This window comes from Microcaecilia unicolor, chromosome 1 (genome assembly GCF_901765095.1).
Source record: "Microcaecilia unicolor chromosome 1, aMicUni1.1, whole genome shotgun sequence".
NCBI classification, from domain to species: domain Eukaryota; kingdom Metazoa; phylum Chordata; class Amphibia; order Gymnophiona; family Siphonopidae; genus Microcaecilia; species Microcaecilia unicolor.
In genome coordinates this window covers 270966013-270984276 of record NC_044031.1, presented here as the reverse complement: position 1 = coordinate 270984276, position 18264 = coordinate 270966013, and the positions used below count along the sequence as shown (strand labels likewise).

General features: G+C 43.7%; 1 protein-coding gene across 4 annotated transcripts in view; it reads right to left on the bottom strand.

The window, feature by feature from the left end:
* TOPBP1 (DNA topoisomerase II binding protein 1) overlaps nt 1-18264 on the bottom strand; it is a 251109-nt gene that overhangs the window by 211876 nt on the left and 20969 nt on the right. For all 4 annotated transcript variants that reach the window (XM_030206546.1, XM_030206552.1, XM_030206562.1 and 1 more), the window contains exon 3: nt 3509-3643. In XM_030206546.1, the coding sequence (XP_030062406.1) occupies nt 3509-3643 (135 nt within the window). The remainder of the gene's footprint in view (nt 1-3508; nt 3644-18264) is intronic.

Sequence of the window (18264 nt, the reverse complement as noted above, 5' to 3'; positions counted from 1 at the left end):
CCCCCCCCCCCCCCCAAAAATCATTAACACCTCATCAATGTATCTTAGCCATAGAAGAATGTCATTGTGTTGAGGACATACTTTCAGCCATTTATCTTCATAATCATTCATGTACAAATTGGCCACTGATGGTGCAAATGCGGCACCCATTGCTGTACCTGAAGTCTGGAGGTATAATTTATCTTGAAAAAGAAAATGATTTTCTTTCAGTGCCATTGTGGCAACTGCATCAAAAAATCCATTGGAACCTCCATCAGTCGTGGCCTTTTGTCCAGTGTTTTATGTAAAACTGCCAATGCTTCCTCTTGCAGTATAGATGTGTACTGTCCTATTTGTGGAAGAAATGTTTGCTTTCTCCAAAACTGTAAGAAAATGTGTGGTATCTCATATGTATGACGGAGTTGCACTGACCAATGGTTTTAAGAAATGGTCTACATATTCTGATAGAGGCTCTAATATTGAACCACATGAAGATAATATGGATTTCGCAGTCTGTTGTGTATTTTGGGAAGACTGTACATGACCGGGATTAGAGGATGATCTGTGTTCAAAAATATAAATTCTTTTTTGTCAGAAACCCTTCAGTAAAACCAAATTGGGTGATACTTTTAATCCTTGTTTGTAAAACAAGAGTGGGATTGTGATCTAAGAGTTCATACACTCCTTGTTTAGACAATTGAGATTCTATCTCATGTGTGTAGTCCTTCCGGTTTTGTACAGTGACTGCGCCACCCTTGTCGGCTTTCTTGATGACTATTTGATCATTGTCTTTTAATGTTTTCAGGGAAGCACGTTCATCTCTGGACAAATTGTCCGTGAATCTGAGCTTCCGACCTCTCCTTAATACTTCACATGTCACCATCTTTTTAAAGATCTTAATTACAGGGTCTAATGGAATCGGGGGAATCCAGGAGGATTTAGGATACACTCTTGATCTATCAAAACTTGCTTCTTTTTTATCGAAGAACAATTTCAACTGCAACCGTCTGATGAATCTTTCAAGATCAATATTGAACTGAAACTCATTGAAATTGTTAGTTGGTACGAAAGACAAACCTTTAGTTAGGAGGGAATGATCAGAGGGGGTCAAATTGTAGTTTGATAAATTTATTACCACTGATTTTTTTCCCTCTGTGTACGCGTCCACGGGCGGTTTTGGGTGACTCCTTGGGTGTTCAAATTTCTCCTTCCACGTCCTCTTCCTCGTCTCGGTCGTCTGTCTTCTAAAAAACTGGTTCCCTCTGAAGACCCACTGTGTACAGCATACACCATAGCCAAATACAGCACCAGGGAATATCTACTTTTAGACAGAGGGGATAATGATAACCAGAAAGACGGAGACGTGGAAACATTCGTCTTAAAATACACTAAGGGAGGAGAAGAGGTGGGCAACATCATTAAGAAAAATTGGGACATCATAACATCCCATCCTACATTTATCGCCAGCAAATTACGTATAGCCTTTTCAAGGGGGCCAAATTTAAAGGAAATACTCAGTCCTGCGATGTTGAGACAGAGCCAAGACACAGCCACTAGAAAGGGACATTTTAAGTGTGGCAGTTGCAGCACTTGCAACATTACCAGGGAAGGAGCAGAACTTGTTAATTCAGTAGATAAAAAAAACCTATTCTATAAGGTCTAGCACCAATTGTGGATCTGACTTTGTTGTCTATTTAATACAGTGCCCTTGTAATAAGTTTTACGTGGGTAAAACCACACGAAGTTTACACACTCGTATGACAGAACATAAGTCTTGTATAAAAAGACAGCAAATCTGGGCACCTCTGAAAGCACATTGTAACACAGTCAAACATGAATTTTTACAATTACGCTGCTTCGTGATAGATCAAGTTAAGACCAGCAGTAGAGGGGGACATAGAAACAAACGTCTTTTACAATTACAACGCTGTATCTACAGGCTGCAGTCCCTTTAACACAACCATACAATGGGCAACCTTTTTTTAAGGTGTTGAGGATTTTTGGGACACAATCGCATCATGTCTCTTTAAAAGAATGAGAGGTGGTTCCTCCCCTCCTTTAAATTGTCAATAGACAGCGTCATTCCTGAATTAATGAGCGTCCGCATAAAAGGGTGTCATCTTTAAATGGGTTTTTACAACAGGGAGGGTAAGAGACGCTACTCCTGAATAAGTAAGTTATCATAACAGAAGGAGCTACCGTATTTTGGCGGTTTTGAATAGGATTGAGTGGTTTCAACAGCACACTGCACAGCTTGATAATAAAATAAATAAGGATGTTAGCCATTTTAATGTGATCTCATTTACCTTACAGATGCTAAAAACTCAAGAAGGCATAAGCACGAGGTTTACCTTGATAAAGCTGATATAGCGAAACGGGATCCCGTCAGAAAACAAAAGATAAGTGGTTTATGTTGTAAGGCTTTGAAAACATAGTAAAAGATTATTAAAAAAATGAATTAAAGAATTATGTTAATTAAAACCACAGAGTTTTTGAGCCAATGAAGAGTCCAGTCCATGTGTGTCACATGATATTTCAGACAGTGACCTGGGGAAACAGAGGCTTTCCTCCATCATATGAACGAATGAGTTTCACGTTATAAAGATCCACTTAATAGATATTGAACGTTGTTCTTTTGACCTGAGTGGTAGAGTCCTTTTTTGATTTGAAGTATAAATAAACATCAACAGAAACAATATCATAGGTGATATCTTTCTATTGGATTTATATCTGCTCATTCAAGTTGACTAACATGGAAGCTTTATCAAATGATATCATTAGAAACCCAAATGGCTGTCAAGCAATGGCAGCTAGACTGAACCTTAAAATGCAATATGGTATTATGAAAAAAAAAACTAATTTGATGGCAACAGTTTTGATATTATTGGATTCAATTTCACAGCTACAGTGTTTTTGTATCATACTGTAAAGAGGTTAACAGATAAATTGCTGGATTGTATTGAGCTACCATTTCTAATGCTTAATGCCACTCATCTCTGCTCACCTAAAAATTTGTTACTTATATGAGAGAGGCTGTGAGTGACATCAGCTATATGGTAAGTCATATTGTAGAAAGTCTTTAGCATCATATCTATGCTAGTTGAATGTTCTAATGCATGTTTATTAGGTATATCATTAGTATTATGCTAACATTGTATTATATCTCTGGTATTTGAATTCCAGTGCTCTTTAATGTGTACATTTTTTATACCGTTTCACGGTAGTTCTATCATTAGGTTTCAATTTACTGTTTTCAAATTTACCTCATTTATTGTATTTATATTTATTCTTGGTTATTTACTGTTATGCTGTTAACAAAATTGTAAGTTTTATTTTAAACTGTATCTGCTGTACACTGAATTGGGTGAATCTCTTCATAAAGGCAGTTAATAAATCCCAAGAAATAAATAAGGAATATTCTGGAGGCTGGACATGATGCATCTCTGAAGGCAAGGAATACAGAAAAGAAGCCTTATAAGGAAGGAGAAAGCAAAGAAGGAAAAATAAGTTACTTTCACCAATAGCAAACCTTGTTTAGGTGATTGAATGCCCTGCCACTAAAAGGGTCACATATGTAGAGCGATTTGTCTCTCTCTTTCATTTTGAGAACTGTTTCTTCGTCAATAGTCTGAAGAAATTCATCAGACTGAAACTGTTGGATTGCCTGCAAGAAAATGAGAAAATAAGAGCAATTTCATACCCTTGTCAGATATGTATATGACTGCATATAGGAAAAGGTTCACTGGTTTATGAAATGGTGCTAGTTTACACACATGGCTGAGTACAGATAACTGTTTCATGGAATTAGCATAGAACTGTGGTCTCCATGTTCACACTGACTTACTTACCCTGGAAGTCAGCAATCACCGTTCCCCCAGACATTAGTCCATGACAACCTGAGAGACAGGTAGGCTGGTACTCAAGACTCTGACAAGGCAGCTGAGTAAGCTGAGCAAATGGCATGAACACTTCTTCTCTATGGAGGGAGAACCAGATCAACTGTGCATCAGAGTGGGGGAGGTAAGGATATAATGTAAGAATAACTTTCAGCACTTGGCACTAGTGGATTGCGCTCTGCTTTCTGGCATTTTGGCCGAGACTAAGAACCCGTAGTTAGAGTAATGATAGACCGAGACTGAGTTCTTGGCATTTTGGCAAACACTAAGAACCTGTAGTTAGAGTAATGATTGACATGTTTAGTAGTATTAGTACCCTGCCACTGGGTACAGACCTGCCAAGTCTCCCGCATTCCTGCCAAAGTGGGAAAGTCTCTCGCTGAGATGGAATCGGTTTTCCTTACTGCCGCTGCTGCTGCTCCGTCTCCCAATGCAGCAGCGGCAGAAAAAAAAAAAAAGCAAACACGGAGCCAAATCACTGCCCTCACGCATGCGCTGTCAGTTCTGCCGGTCCTCGGCCCCTGCCGGAACTCGAATTTGACGTCAACAGGGGCCGAGGACCAACAGAGTCGACAGCGCATGCCTGAAGGCTGCTGCAGCCCCGTGTTTGCTTTTTTTTTTTTTTGCGGTTGCTGCAGAGGCTGCATCATGGAGGGAGACAGTCTGTTTCTCCTTCAACACAAAGTAAACAAACGGTAACCTCTGAGCTGCTGCATACACGTTGTCATTCTTATATTGTTGGTATCATTTTTTTTTTTTATTTATCTCACTTAGATTTTCAAACATTGCTGGCTTGTGCAGTATACAGATGTACACAGAGGAAGTATAATAAGGGAATAACTTTTCATAGGTAGAGTAGTCATTTGTTAGAAAGTGTAATCAGTGTATCATTTGGAGGATCTGGTTACAGGGACACCCTAGCACTGTTATATTTGTGCAGAGATTTTTTTTTCTCAAGGTAAATGGCCTATAAAACAGACATCATGTTATGAGAATAGGTGCTCAACATTCAGAGTTTCTATTTATTTATTTATATAATTTATATCACACATTAAACATGAATTGGGTTGAAACCTGGGAGCATTTAGAATCATTTTTTTTTCTATGACTACATCAAAAGAAATTCAAGATGACATGAGGTCATGCGCGGAGCCAAGCCAGAGTGGGTGGAGCTGACAGAGTGGGCGTGGCTGGGGCATGTACTAAAAATCTCCCTCCCTTGGCAGCTCTGTGAGTACTAATACTACTAAACATGTCTATCATTATGTATTATTTAGTGGTAATCTGCCTTGAGAAGTATCAGTACATTGAGGTAGGAGAGAAATCTAAACACACAAATATAGTGCTAATAGATGTAGGCAGCAGTATATTTAAACATACAAAACAAACACAGTCCCTTCTCAATAGAAGGTACAATCTAATGAAGCCAACAAACAGGACAAAAGATTATGAGAATAACAATTAAGAAAATAGTTAAAACCAACAAAACCAGAGCTAAGATTTAAGGAAAACTTTGGTCTTACCTGCTAATTTTCTCTATTTTCTTTTTTTAATTATAAAAAGAAATCAAATTAACATGGCTAGCTATTATAAGTCCACCAAAATGGGGGAAGGAGAAAGGGAACAGATGGAACAAATGAAAAAAGGAAATTACCTGCTAATTTTCTTTCCTCAAGTCTAGTCAGACCACTCCAGAACTGACAGGGGTTATTGCACACCAACCAGCAGATGGAGACAGAACTTAACAAGTTGTTCACTCCAGTCTATAAGGGGCACTGTATAGTATCTTTCCTCCTAAACCAACCTCTCCCTCTTCCCCCATTCTGTCTCTGTGGATAACACTCTCATCCTCCCTGTCACCTTGGGGTCATCTTCGACTCCTGTCTCTCCTCTGCATATATTCAACAGACTGCTAAAACTTGTCATTTCTTTCTCTATAATATCACCACAATTCGTCCTTTCCTTTCTGAGCACACTACCAGAACCCTTATTCACATTCTTATCACCTCTCACTTAGACTATTGCAACTTGCTTCTCACAGGTCTCCAACTAAGCCATCTCTCTCCTCTTCAATCTGTTCAAAATTCTGCTGCATGATTTGCACCAGTGACGCTATGCTCATATTCGCCCTCTCAAGTCACTTCAATGGCTCCCTATCCATTTCCGCATACAGTTCAAACTCCTCTTATTGACTTACAAGTGCATTCACTATACAGCTCCTCAGTACCTCTCCACTCTTATATCTCCCTACACTCCTCCCCAGGAACTCTGTTCACTGGGTGAATCTCTCTTATCTGCCCCCTTCTCCTCCCACTGCTAACTCCAGACTCCGTTCCTTTTATCTTGCTGCACCATAGCCCTTACAGACATGACCTAACAGAAATCACCAAAGAAATCACACTCAGCTTGAACATCATGAACTCATGGGTGAACACATTTCAACTAAAACTAAACACCGAAAAAACACTGTCTAATCCTGTCATCCCAATATAACACAAACATACCCTCCAACATATCCACCCCAGACTACACCCTCCCTATCTCAGATAGCCTGAAAATGCTCGGAGTTATAATCGATCAAAATCTCACACTTGAAAGCAAGCGAAAGGCACAACAAAGAAAATGTTCCACTCTATGTAGAAACTCAGAAGAGTGAAACCATTCTTCCCGAGAGAAACATTTCGCAAATTGGTACAATCAATGGTACTAAGCCACCTAGACTACTGCAATGGAATCTATGCTGGATGCAAAGAACAAATCATAAAGAAACTCCAAACTGCCCAAAACACAGCAGCCAGACTCATATATGGAAAACAAGATTCAAAAGCGCAAAACCTCTATGAGAAAAACTACACTGGCTCCCAATCAAAGAATGTATTGCATTCAAAATCTGCACCCTCGTTCACAAAATCATCAATGCTGAAGCCCTGGGATACGTCAGACCTCACAGACCTCCCAATCAAAAATACAACAAGATCAACACGAACATACCTAAATCTCCACTACCCAAGCTGCAAAGGACTCAAATACAAATCAACCTACGCATCCGGCTTCTCCTATATAAGCACACAATTAAGGAACGCACTACCAAATGCCTTGAAAACAACATATGACCACATAAACTTCTGGAAACTACTAAAAACTTACCTGTTCAAAAAGGCATACTCGAACAACCCAACTTAAATGCCTCAACTCTGCAACACAACAAAACCAAAACTCGATTGGACATAAATGACCTCTTCCTCCTTATGATTCCTAAATCTGACTGTCATGCACGAACTTTACTCTACCACAACTTCACTTTGTATTTGTTCATACCGTTATTGGCGATCGCCTCTACGGTACTATGTAAGCCACATTGAGCCTGCAAACAGGTGGGAAAATGTGGGGTACAAGTGTTACAAATAAATAAATAAATAAAAAATAGACTTCCTGAGATTTTATGTCAAGCTCCATCTCTGGCCATCTTCAAATCTAGGCCAAAAGCCTACCTTTTTGATGCAGCTTTTAACTTCTAACCCTTACTTACTTGTTCATTATCCATGTTTTATCATTCCCACCATAGTAATTCCATTATTCCTTATTTGTCCTGTTTGACTGTCCTAATTAGATTGTAAGCTCTGTTGAGCAGGGGCTGTCTCTTCATGTCCAGTGTACAGTGCTGTGCACGTCTAGTAGTACTATAGAAATAGGTAATAGTAGTAGTAACCCAGTATTCTTATAACAAAGCAGAGAATGAAAATCAACAACCCCTGCCTAAACCGCCATAAAAGGAGAGATTGCCGCAGTAAAGCCTGGAAGGTTCCACAGCTCCCCACACCCAGCCGAGTGCATCCATAAGAAGGAGCTGCCCAGAATTTTAGCCATAACACAATAGAAAAGGAGGGTTTCTGGACTGGTTTGACTGGACTCAAGGAAAAGAAAATTAGCAGATAAGACCAAATTTAACCTTCCTTTTTGTCCACCAGACCAGTCCAGAACTGAGGGGATGTAGCAAAGCAATCCTCATCTGGGGTAGGAAGCCAAAACCCTGGCCACCAGTACTGCGGCCCTATAGGCAGACACCCAATCTATAATACTTCCAAAAGGAACGAAGGGAGGACCATGATGTGATCCTATTAATGTCTGGCAAAGCAACTGACTGTGACTCCACCCAAGAGGTGGATATTCCTACATAGTTCCATAGATGTCAGCAGATAACGACCTGTATAGTCCATCCGGACTGCCCAACAAGATAAACTAATATGCTTCATATATATACTTGATCTTGATTTGTCCTTGCCATTTTCAGGGCACACACCGTAGACATCTGCCCAGCACTGGCTTTGTTTCCCAATTACCGGAATTGCCATCTAAGCACTACTATGTTTATTTGGTTCCATTTTCTTTCCATAAAGGATTCCTTTGTGCTTATGGAATCAGTATGTCACGTGCCCAAGGGAAGTGAGCCCCTGGGCCGTAGCCAGGAATCAGTTGCGGCAGGAGAGTCACTCGGGCTAAGCAAAGCACTAGGGAAGGCAAACAGGGCTAGACTAAAGTCAAGGCTAGAACTGGACAAGGCAGACAAGGTTAGAACTGGACAAGGCAGAAAAGGCTAGGCAGGACAAGGCAGATAAGACTAGAAGGCTAGAACTGGACAAGGTAGAGAACCAGTCCGATGCCCAGAAGCCACAGAGACTGACTGAGCAGCAGGTGCATCTGCAAGGAGGCATGGCAGAGCCACGACAGTACCCCCTCCTCAAAGGGCCTCCTCCCCTTGATCCAGGGTAGAGTATCTTGGAAGACAGATGATAGCACTTTCTCAGGAACACAGGAACAAGATTAGAACACTTCCATGAGTTGTCCTAGGAACCCCAGGCCCTTCTGAAACCTGATATGTCCTGGACCATGTACCCATGGTCCAGTTCTTTGGGCACGGTACATGACACCAAAGCTTTAAGATATTCCTTAGGTAGATTTCCAGCCAAGGCCTGAATCTTGAAAGCAGAATGCGAACAAGTCTTCTCTGGGAAATCCTCCTACCCACTAGGAGATCCACGACATCCTTGATTTCCCAACACAGAGGACTCGTTGGAGCTCAAGGCCTTTGCAATCTGTCATGAACTCAGAGGAAGTGAGCACTTGGACCGTAGCCGGCTAGCGGCAGGCGAGTCACTTGGGCTAGGCAAAGCACTGGGCAAGGCAGGCAGGGTTTGACTAAAGACAAAGCAGACAAGGATAGGCAGGAAAAGGCAGACAAGGCTAGAACTGGCAAGAACTAGATCCAGACAAGGCAAACAAAGCAAGAACTAGATCCTGACAAGACAAGGCAAGGCAAGAACTGGACCTAAACAAGACAAAGCAGGACAAGGCAAGACTGGAATAGAAGACAGGGCTGGGCTAGGGCTGGGGCTGGAGACAAGGCTGGGCTGGAATCAGAATACACGGCAGGCAAGGCAGGAACTTGTAGGCAAGGCAAGGCAGGAATTAGAAGACACAGCAGGCAAGGCTGAAAACTGAAGACACAGCAGGCAAGGCTGGAACTTGTAGACAAGGCAAGGCAAGATGAAACACAGCTCCTAAAGACCTGTAACAAAGACAGAGGTGAAGAATTCTAAGGTCCCCGAATTCTAAGGTCCCTAATAAGGACCCCAGCAGATGAGGTCAACAGCGGGCCTCCCATCCAGTTTCTGCCACAGGATCTTTAAAAGAAGATCCCCTGCGCACGCACCTAGGGGATGCCAATGCCGGAAGCAGCAGAGGACTGTGTGAACCACCGGACCAAAGGAACACTCTGGCGTGCAGGAGACACAGCACCAGCAGTCCACTGAGGGTCACCATCCATTGAGTTGTTCAGAGGTTTCTTTTAATGAGTGGAGTTGAATGGGTAGATGTGAAGCGTCTGTTCACGCTTTCCAAAAATACTAGGACTAGGGGGCATGCGATGAAGCTACAATGTAGTAAATTTAAAACGATTCAGAGAAAAAGTTTCTTCACTCAACGTGTAATTAAACTCTGGAATTCGTTGCCAGAGAATGTGGTAAAGGCTGTTAGCTTAGCGGAGTTTAAAAAAAGGTTTGGACGGCTTCCTAAAGGAAAAGTCCATAGACCGTTATTAAATGGACTTGGGGAAAATCCACTATTTCTGGGATAAGCAGTATAAAATGTGTTGTACATTTTTGGGATCTTGCCAGGTATTTGTGACCTGGATTGGCCACTGTTGGAAACAGGATGCTGGGCTCGATGGACCTTTGGTCTTTCCCAGTATGGCAATACTTATGTACTTAACCTCCAGACAGAGAGCACAGTGAACGAGTGCAGCAGTATACGTTTCATGTTTAAAGCTGTTCCCTCTTTAGTTTACACAGAGAAGAAGTAAACAGAAGTATGTGGCCAGCTACTTTTTAAAAATGTCGTTCTGGGCTCTGATTGGCCCAGGAGCTCAAATTCAGTATGGAAACTGGATTTTTCTCTGATGTCAGTTTGGAACTAGAGAGAGAAACACCTCTTTACTGAGGCCCTGTGAGCAGTTATAGTCTCTAACCAGTAGGCAGCTACATTTCCTGTACTTCCCAGGCACTATCCAGGTAGTGCTAAGATGTTTAGATAGCTTTATAATTGATTCTTATTCAGTTACTTGTTATTTGCCTGTTATTTTCCATCTGTTTTTATAGTTTAGTTCACTGTTTGATATTTTTTATGACAATAAATTTTTTAGTTTACTGACTCTGCTTGTCTGGACTGACTACGAATCCTGGTGGTTTGTATGTTAGGTCTGTGAATGCTTTCTAAGAACTGTGGGACCACTGGGAGTGTGGACCCCATTAATCTAGAAATCACTAGGGATAATTAGAGTGCAAGAGACTTGCCCAGAGGCAGTTGGGACCCAGTTGATGGGAGAAGGCTGCTTGGTGACCTGAGCTGTGCTGGGGATAGACCCTCTAAGTGGCCGCAGGATTAGCCCCAGGTGAGTGGCCAGGTGTTTCATGACAGCTTTCTTCTGTGAATGGTGCAATACCCACTCCATTCTCAGATATACCTTCAGCAGCCAACTGCAGTCCTTCTCCAGAATTTTCCTCCATGAACACCAAAGAGAAGTATTTATTGAGCACATTCGCTTTATCCTCATCACATAGGCTAGAAATGGAATTGTAAGTCTGAAAGATGCAGAGAACAGTTTTCTCCTTTCCCCAGTTTATCTGAAAAGGTTGTCACTTCTTTTTACATCTTCAGCTATTTTTTCTTCCACCTGTGCTTTTGCTAGCCGTATTTCCCTCTTCATTTCTTTGAGTTTAATCCGGTAATCTTTTCCATGATCCTCTTGTTGCATTCTTCTGTACTTCATGAATGCCGTCTCTTTTGCCCTTATTTTTTCAGCCACGTTTGAAGAACCATATAGGCTTCCTGTTTCTCTTGTTTTTGTTTACTTTCCTTATATAAAGATCTGTTGCCATATTCATAGCAGCTTTCAGCTTGGACCACTGCCTTTCCACTTCTCCTATGCCTACCCACCATGCTGTCAGTTCCTTCTTCAGGCACTCCCCAATTTTACCAAAATCAGTATGTATGAAATTCAATACACTGAGTTTTGTGCGTCTGAAATCCACTTTCACACATATCAAACCATATCGTGTGATGATCAGTATTGCCTAGATGGGCACCCACCAGAACGTTGTAAACTTTCTCCATTTGTGAGCACTAGATGTAGTGGCACATCTTCCCTCACAGGTTCTGTCACCATTTATCTAAGCAAAGCACTTTGACAGGCATCTACGATCTCTCTACTTATTTACAATTCTGCTGATTGGACGTTCCAATCAGTAGGAGCAAAACTAGCACTATGAAGCACTATATGTGTGCTCCAATAACAAAGATACATGGGAATATAATACATAGCACTTTCCAGCATCAATAACCTAACTTTCATATGCAGATGCAGACTTTCCATCTCCAAAACCTCAACCTTGCATACAAACAAAGACTGCTGACAAGATTCTCAGTGTACTAGAATAACAAGGTTGTTATTCTAAATCAACGTCATGGCTAGAAATGCAAGGCTACTGTAACAGAACACGTAGGTACCATGTGCAGGCATGACACCAAGAATCAAATACCACTGCCAAGTAATAGGTGTTATAAATCTAAGCCAAAACATTCTGCTGTCGATATAGGGGCACAGCCTGTGTCTCACATGGATCCTGATCCTGTGTCCACTAAGGTGGAAATGCTGGATGTCCTATGAAGCACTGTTATGATTTTTTTAATCTGTGGATAAACAAGTCATCAACAATCTCAAAATTAAGTCTAGCTCTCCTGTCTTCCACAGTCCCTCCTGCAATAGAAGATGTCTTCTTAGAAAATGTGCTGGTAGCAGGGTGTACAGGATCCCCCCATGCAAATTTTGCTAGCTGTGGCCAGCATGTTTGCTTGTTTTTCCAAAAAATAAAAATATTGTTTTCTGCATCAAACAAACATAAATAACAGTCCAGTTCATTAATAGGCTTCAAAGTAGAAAGTGACACAGGGACAAAGTTTGTCCCCAGCCTCACGGGCTCTGTCCCCATCCCCGCCCCCATGGGATCTGTCCCATTTCCCACCCCATCCCCGTGCGCTCTGTCCCTGTCCCCGTCCCCAATCCCTGCGGTTACTGTGGGTCCCCATCCCAGTGTCATTCTCTACTGGCAAACTCTGGAGCCTCACGCTGCAGCTTCTGAAAGGTTGAGGGTTTCTATGGCTTGTGCAATCATACTGCCCGGTGTCTCCCTCCAGAGGAGCCTAATAGAGGCTCACACCCCTCCATCATAAGCAACTCCTCCCTCCTCCACAAAAGACCTTCAAGAGCGCCCCACTGGCCAGACTATTCCTCTTCTCGTTCTCGTCTCCCTTGAAGGGTAAGGACTGTGACTCCCAGTTCTCCCAGCATGATCTATTAGCCTGGAAGGCCTCCTCAGCACCACTGGCTGTGCTGGGCCTTGGTCCACACTGCCTCGAGACTGCTTGAGCATAAAGGCTCTATGGAGCAATAAAACAAACTTGGAGCCACTATCTCCATGGTCTATGCAGCTGAAGCCCCTGGATCTGCTAAACTCCAATAAACACATCCAAGAACACCCTTCTGGGCTAGTATAGGAGAAGGGCTACTTCATAAGTACATAAGGTGCCTTGGAACTGGAGAAAGATAAAACAGTGGCTTCCCCATGCTTCTTGTCTTCATCGCTTGGTCAAGACCTGATCCACCTGCCCCTGATCCCAAGGGTTATCCTGACAAGCATCACATGTGCTTCTACTACCGTGGCTGCACTTAACTGTTTCTGCTGATGCTCAGAATGTTCTGAGCACTCCCACCATGGAGATTAGGTTTGACCCACCTCAGCCAGTGCTTCTCCTGGAACGGAGCCCTGCTGTCTGCAGCCAGCTTGGTGAGCCTACTCTGTAGAAAAAGCCTCTTCCCTCCCACAGTGAAGCTATAGAAAAAGCCTCTTCCCTCCCACAGTGAAGCCAACCAAGGCGGCTCCCAGTGCAATTTCCTCAGGGGAGGGAGGGGGCAGGACACACTCACCCTCTGGTAGCTGCAAAGCTCCCTCCTGCTGCAACAGGCTCTCCTGGCAAGGGATCAAACAGCACCTCCATGCCAATAAGGCCCCCTTCTGGGTTTTTTGTTTTTGTTTAGTTTTTGCTTATTTTAGGCTAGCCTCTTGAATATCTACCTCTGGGGCTCAAAGGGAAAAAAAGAAAGAAATAGAAAGCAAAGGACAAGAAAAGCAGGGCCAAAGTAGAGAAGAGAGGGCCAAGAACAGCCAGAACCCCCTCACAAGCGGGCCCATCTGGTCAGGGAAGGGACCCATTCTCCTCTGGATAGTCCCCACAACCACCTGCAGCTGGTCACAGATCCTTCCTTCACTCCACTGGGTGACCAATTCTCCAACTGGGCTCAGGAGCCTTCACCAAACAGCATCCATCACCATCTGCTGGGGACATACTAGGTTGCTAGAGCTGCATAGTACTAGAGAATGATGCAGGGACAAAGTTTGTCCCCGTCCCCGCGAACTCTATCCCCATCCCCGCCCAGTCCCCACAACCTCTGTCCCTATCCACAGAAGCCTCGCTGTTTAATCACACTTAAGATTTATCTTTGGGTTTAAAAAGCAAAATCATGTGCATGCAAGGACTGCGTACACAAATTAAAACAAATGCCCTTAAAATGTAATAATACTGGACTGGTCTGGCAAGCAATAATGAAACAGTGATGGAATATTCATTCACATAACAAGCAATAATGAGCACTGATTTTTCTAATCATTCTACAACTCCAAGCATATTTGATTCTTTTCTCATTATACAAAACAGGGAACCACAGAAAAACTGAAACAGAGATCTCCCTCAAGAAAGCCAGGTAAACAGTGGTAAAAGAGAAACAGACATGTATTTTCTCCTGCACTCTGCAAAATACAAAAATAGAAAAGACGTACATTTCACAAAGCAGGCACATCTCAGTCCTTAAAAAGTATTAAATAAAAATATTTCTTTTCTACCTTTGTTGTCCAAGCACTTTATTTTTCTAATTGGGATGGTCCCAGTCTCTTTTCCACTTTCCACGTGTTCATCTTCTCTAAATTCTTTTCCACGTTGGCGATTCCATTTCTTCTCTCTCATCTTGGCTTTGTCTTTTCCTTCTCTACATTTGTCTGGCAATGACCTATCATGTCCCTCACCCTTATTTGTGTTTATCCCCCTTTCTCTCACCTTAGTCTCTGTTTCACTTCTCATCTACCTACTAGCTTTTACCATTGCTCCCTCTGTCTCTCACTTAATATCCAGTCTCCTAAACCCCTATCTTTTTTCACCCACTTCCTTAGCCCTCTTTCCCATCCTATTAGCCCTCATCTACCCTCCACTGGATCTCATCACCCTATCAGTCCCCAGCTCCATCCATTTCTCTCTTTCATTCCCTTGCTTCCAAGGCCCTATAACCCATTGCCTTCCTTTCTCTTCCCCCTTGCAAGGTCGTGAAACTCTTCCTCCCTCCCTCCAAAGTCCGGTGTCACTTTCCCTCCCTCTCCACCTCCACAAAGTCTGGTGTTGCTTTCCCACCATACCACCCCGCCCACCCCCCACGAAGTCTGGTGTCGCTTTCACTCCCCCCTCCCCACAAAGTCTTGTGTCACTTTCCCTCCCTCCCCCTCCCAAGTTCAGTGTTACTCTCCCAATCGTCCTGCCTCCCCCCCCCCCACAGGGTCGGGGTCACTCACCCTCCCTCCATTCCCACAGGGTATGGTGTTGCTCGCTCTCCCACCCCCCTCCCCGCCGCTGCCACCATCGGGTCCTGTATCGCATTCTCCCTCCCCCCACCCTGCAAACTCTGGTGTCACTCCTGCACCTCTCCGCTGTGCTCCCGCTGCAGCCTTACCATCTTCCGGGCTGCCGGCAGCGTTAGCAATTAAGCACGCTGCTTTCATACGCCAAAAGCCTTCTCTCTGCAGCGAGCGGAAACAGGAAGTCGCAACAGAGAGAAGGCTTCCGGGCAGCGCGAAGGCAGCGTGCTTACATTGCTAATGCTACCGGCAGCCCGGAAGATGGTAAGGCTGCAACGGGAGCACAGCGGAGAGGTGCAGGAGTGACACTGGAGCTTGCAGAGGGGGAGGGAGAGTGCAATACAGGACCAGACAACGGCGGGGGAGGGAGAGCAAGCGAACGACACCGGACTTGAAAGGAAGGAAGGGAGGACAAGAAAATGGTAGGCGTCTGTTTTACTGTGGGTGCAGGGGTTATTACTGCTCCTGCGAGGCGGGGAAATAACCTTTTTTTTGCAACCACGGTAAAACATTGAAAAAATTTCCCCATTCCTGCGGTTTTTACTGCAGATTACTGCGGTTTACCGCAATTACCCACTCCCGTGTCATTCTCTACATAGTATCTCTTATAGAATGAAGCACACAACTTGTTAGGCTCTGTCTTCATCTGCTGGTTGGTGGTTATAATCGATCAATTCTGGACTGATCTAGTGAATGAAAAGGAAAAGTAGCTTAAAAGAGGTGGGCTTTTCAACTGGACTTGAAGAATACCAGAGAGAGAGAACCTGATACAGCAACTCAGGAAGACTACTCTAAGTGTACAGCATAGCTAAGGAGAAACTGCAATTCTAGGAGTTGGCAGTGAAGGAGAACAGAGCTAAAAGCGACTTGCCTTAGTAACGTAGTAAATGATCAGCAGTTACAGATCTGCACGGTCCATCCAGTTTGCCCAACACGGTGACCAGAGTTGAATCTAGCACTCTGCATAGATTCCAATACTTCATGATTAAACACTGGTATACTTAATCTCTGTCTCTTCCTGCCAATTTTGAGGCACAGACCGCAGAGGTCTGCCTGTTTCTGGTCCTACCTTCCCAACTACTGGAGTTGCCGTCAAAGCCCACTCCAGCCTTGATCCTGATCTGTTTTTGTCATTTACGGGATCCAGACCATAGAAGTCTGCCCATCATTGGTCTTACTTTCCAACCTCTGAAATTGCTGTAAAAGCTCACCCAAGTCACCAGGGGTGTGAGAAGAAATAAGAGAGAGGTGATGAGCAGCTATATTAAGGCAAGCTTGTCCCTGTAAAACAAGGCAACTCACTTGTAAGCGAGATCTAGATAAACTAGTAAGATAGGTATTATAGGAGAAAAAATATGAAAATAAAAGTGATTACATCCAAAGTAGCTTGATTGGTAAAGATAAGAGGAATGAAAAGTATCTGTCATGCCCCTCACCTGTTCTCTGTGGTCTCCAGAAGCATTCTGTGACAAGAAGGATCTTTCTAGAAACCCAGCACTTTCTTTATAGCTCTGCAAGAGGGCGCTGGCTGATGGTAACACTTCATGTTTGGTAGTATTTAAGGAAGTCCCTGTCTCCCAGACAGTGCCTTTGCAACAGGTCTCCTAGAGTTTCTCTAGTGTGTATTGCAGCCTTGTTCCAGTTTGTCTCTTGTTCCTCCTGTGTCTTGTTCTAGCCCTGCTCCATATTCCAGTCTTGTTCCTGCCCTGCTTCCTGCCTTGCCCAGGTGTCTCACCCGCCGCCAGTTGGGGCCTAGCCAGCCCTCGGGTCATGACAGACTGAAAAAGGCATGAGCTTGGGTGAGTCACCCATCTTGCAGCTGCTCCAGCTTCAGCAACTTTCTAATTTTGTTCAGGAGATCACCAACCACATGGACCAGCTCCAGTGTCTCCAGGACCTCACCCATGAGGTCCAGCAGCAACCGACTCAACTTTGGTAGATTATGGAAACCCTTCAGGGGGTCTGTGCTCAACTTGGACGATGCAAACCTCAGATCCTCCTGATCCGAACCCACCTCCAGGATCCACTCCAGCAGCGCCACCTCCAGGTTACCCGGTGTTTCAGCCTCAACCCTCGGCACCACCATACTTTGATGAGAACCCCAAAGCGTGCCGAGGATTTATTAACCAGTGTTTGATGAACTTTGAACTACTGCTCTCTCTTTCCCTCGGATCAAGTCAAGATTACCTTTATTGTCTCTCTCCTTTCTGGGAAATCACTGCCTTGGGCATCTCCCCTGTGGGAGCAGAATGACCACTTATATCCAACTTGGCTGGCTGCCTTCCTTGCATTCCTCTGTAGCTTCTTAGCTTCTGAGCTCCTGTGTCTATGACAAGGGATCCTGTGGGCCAGTATGCCATTCCATTCCGGACCCTGGTTTCTAAACTGCAATGGAATCAGGAGTCCCAGGTGGCCATCTTAGGGTAGGGCTTGGAGAGTTTCATTAAGGATGAACTGGCGGGATGGAATCTTCCCACCAGTTTGGATGACCTGGTTTCCCTATGAATCTAGGTGGACATCTGCTTTCAAGAGAGGGCTAAGGAACATGAAAGTAAATGCCAATTTACATGGTCAATGCCCTAGTTGCAGGAGCTCACAGATGCCATCTTCTCCTGCCTCCCTGGAGGAAGAAGTCCCCATTCAAATAGGACACTCTCGACTTTCGGAGGAAAAGGTGACAGAGAGCGCAAAACCTCTGTTTATACTGTGCAGACCTGGAACATTATGCTAAGTGATGTCCCAGGAAACAGTGAACACTTCTAGACCTAGGAGTTGTGGGGGAGATGTCCCTAGGTCCTTCCGAGTTGATCCGACCTCCCTCTGTACTCTCCCTGTCACTCTTCTATGGGACAATAAACAGATCGTAGTCCAAGCTCTCCTTGGGCTCACCCGGGTCGTGACATAATTAATTTCTTTCTTTTTATATAATCTGGTTTTGTGACTGTGATGACATATAGTTTACAAATTGGTTGATGTCCCACAATATGAATTTATTTAATAAGAGGTATGTTTTTGATACATGTGGATCTTGAAACACATTTTATCTTCCTTTCTTTTTGCAGTGTTTGGACCCCTCATACAGCCCAGGGGCAAAACAT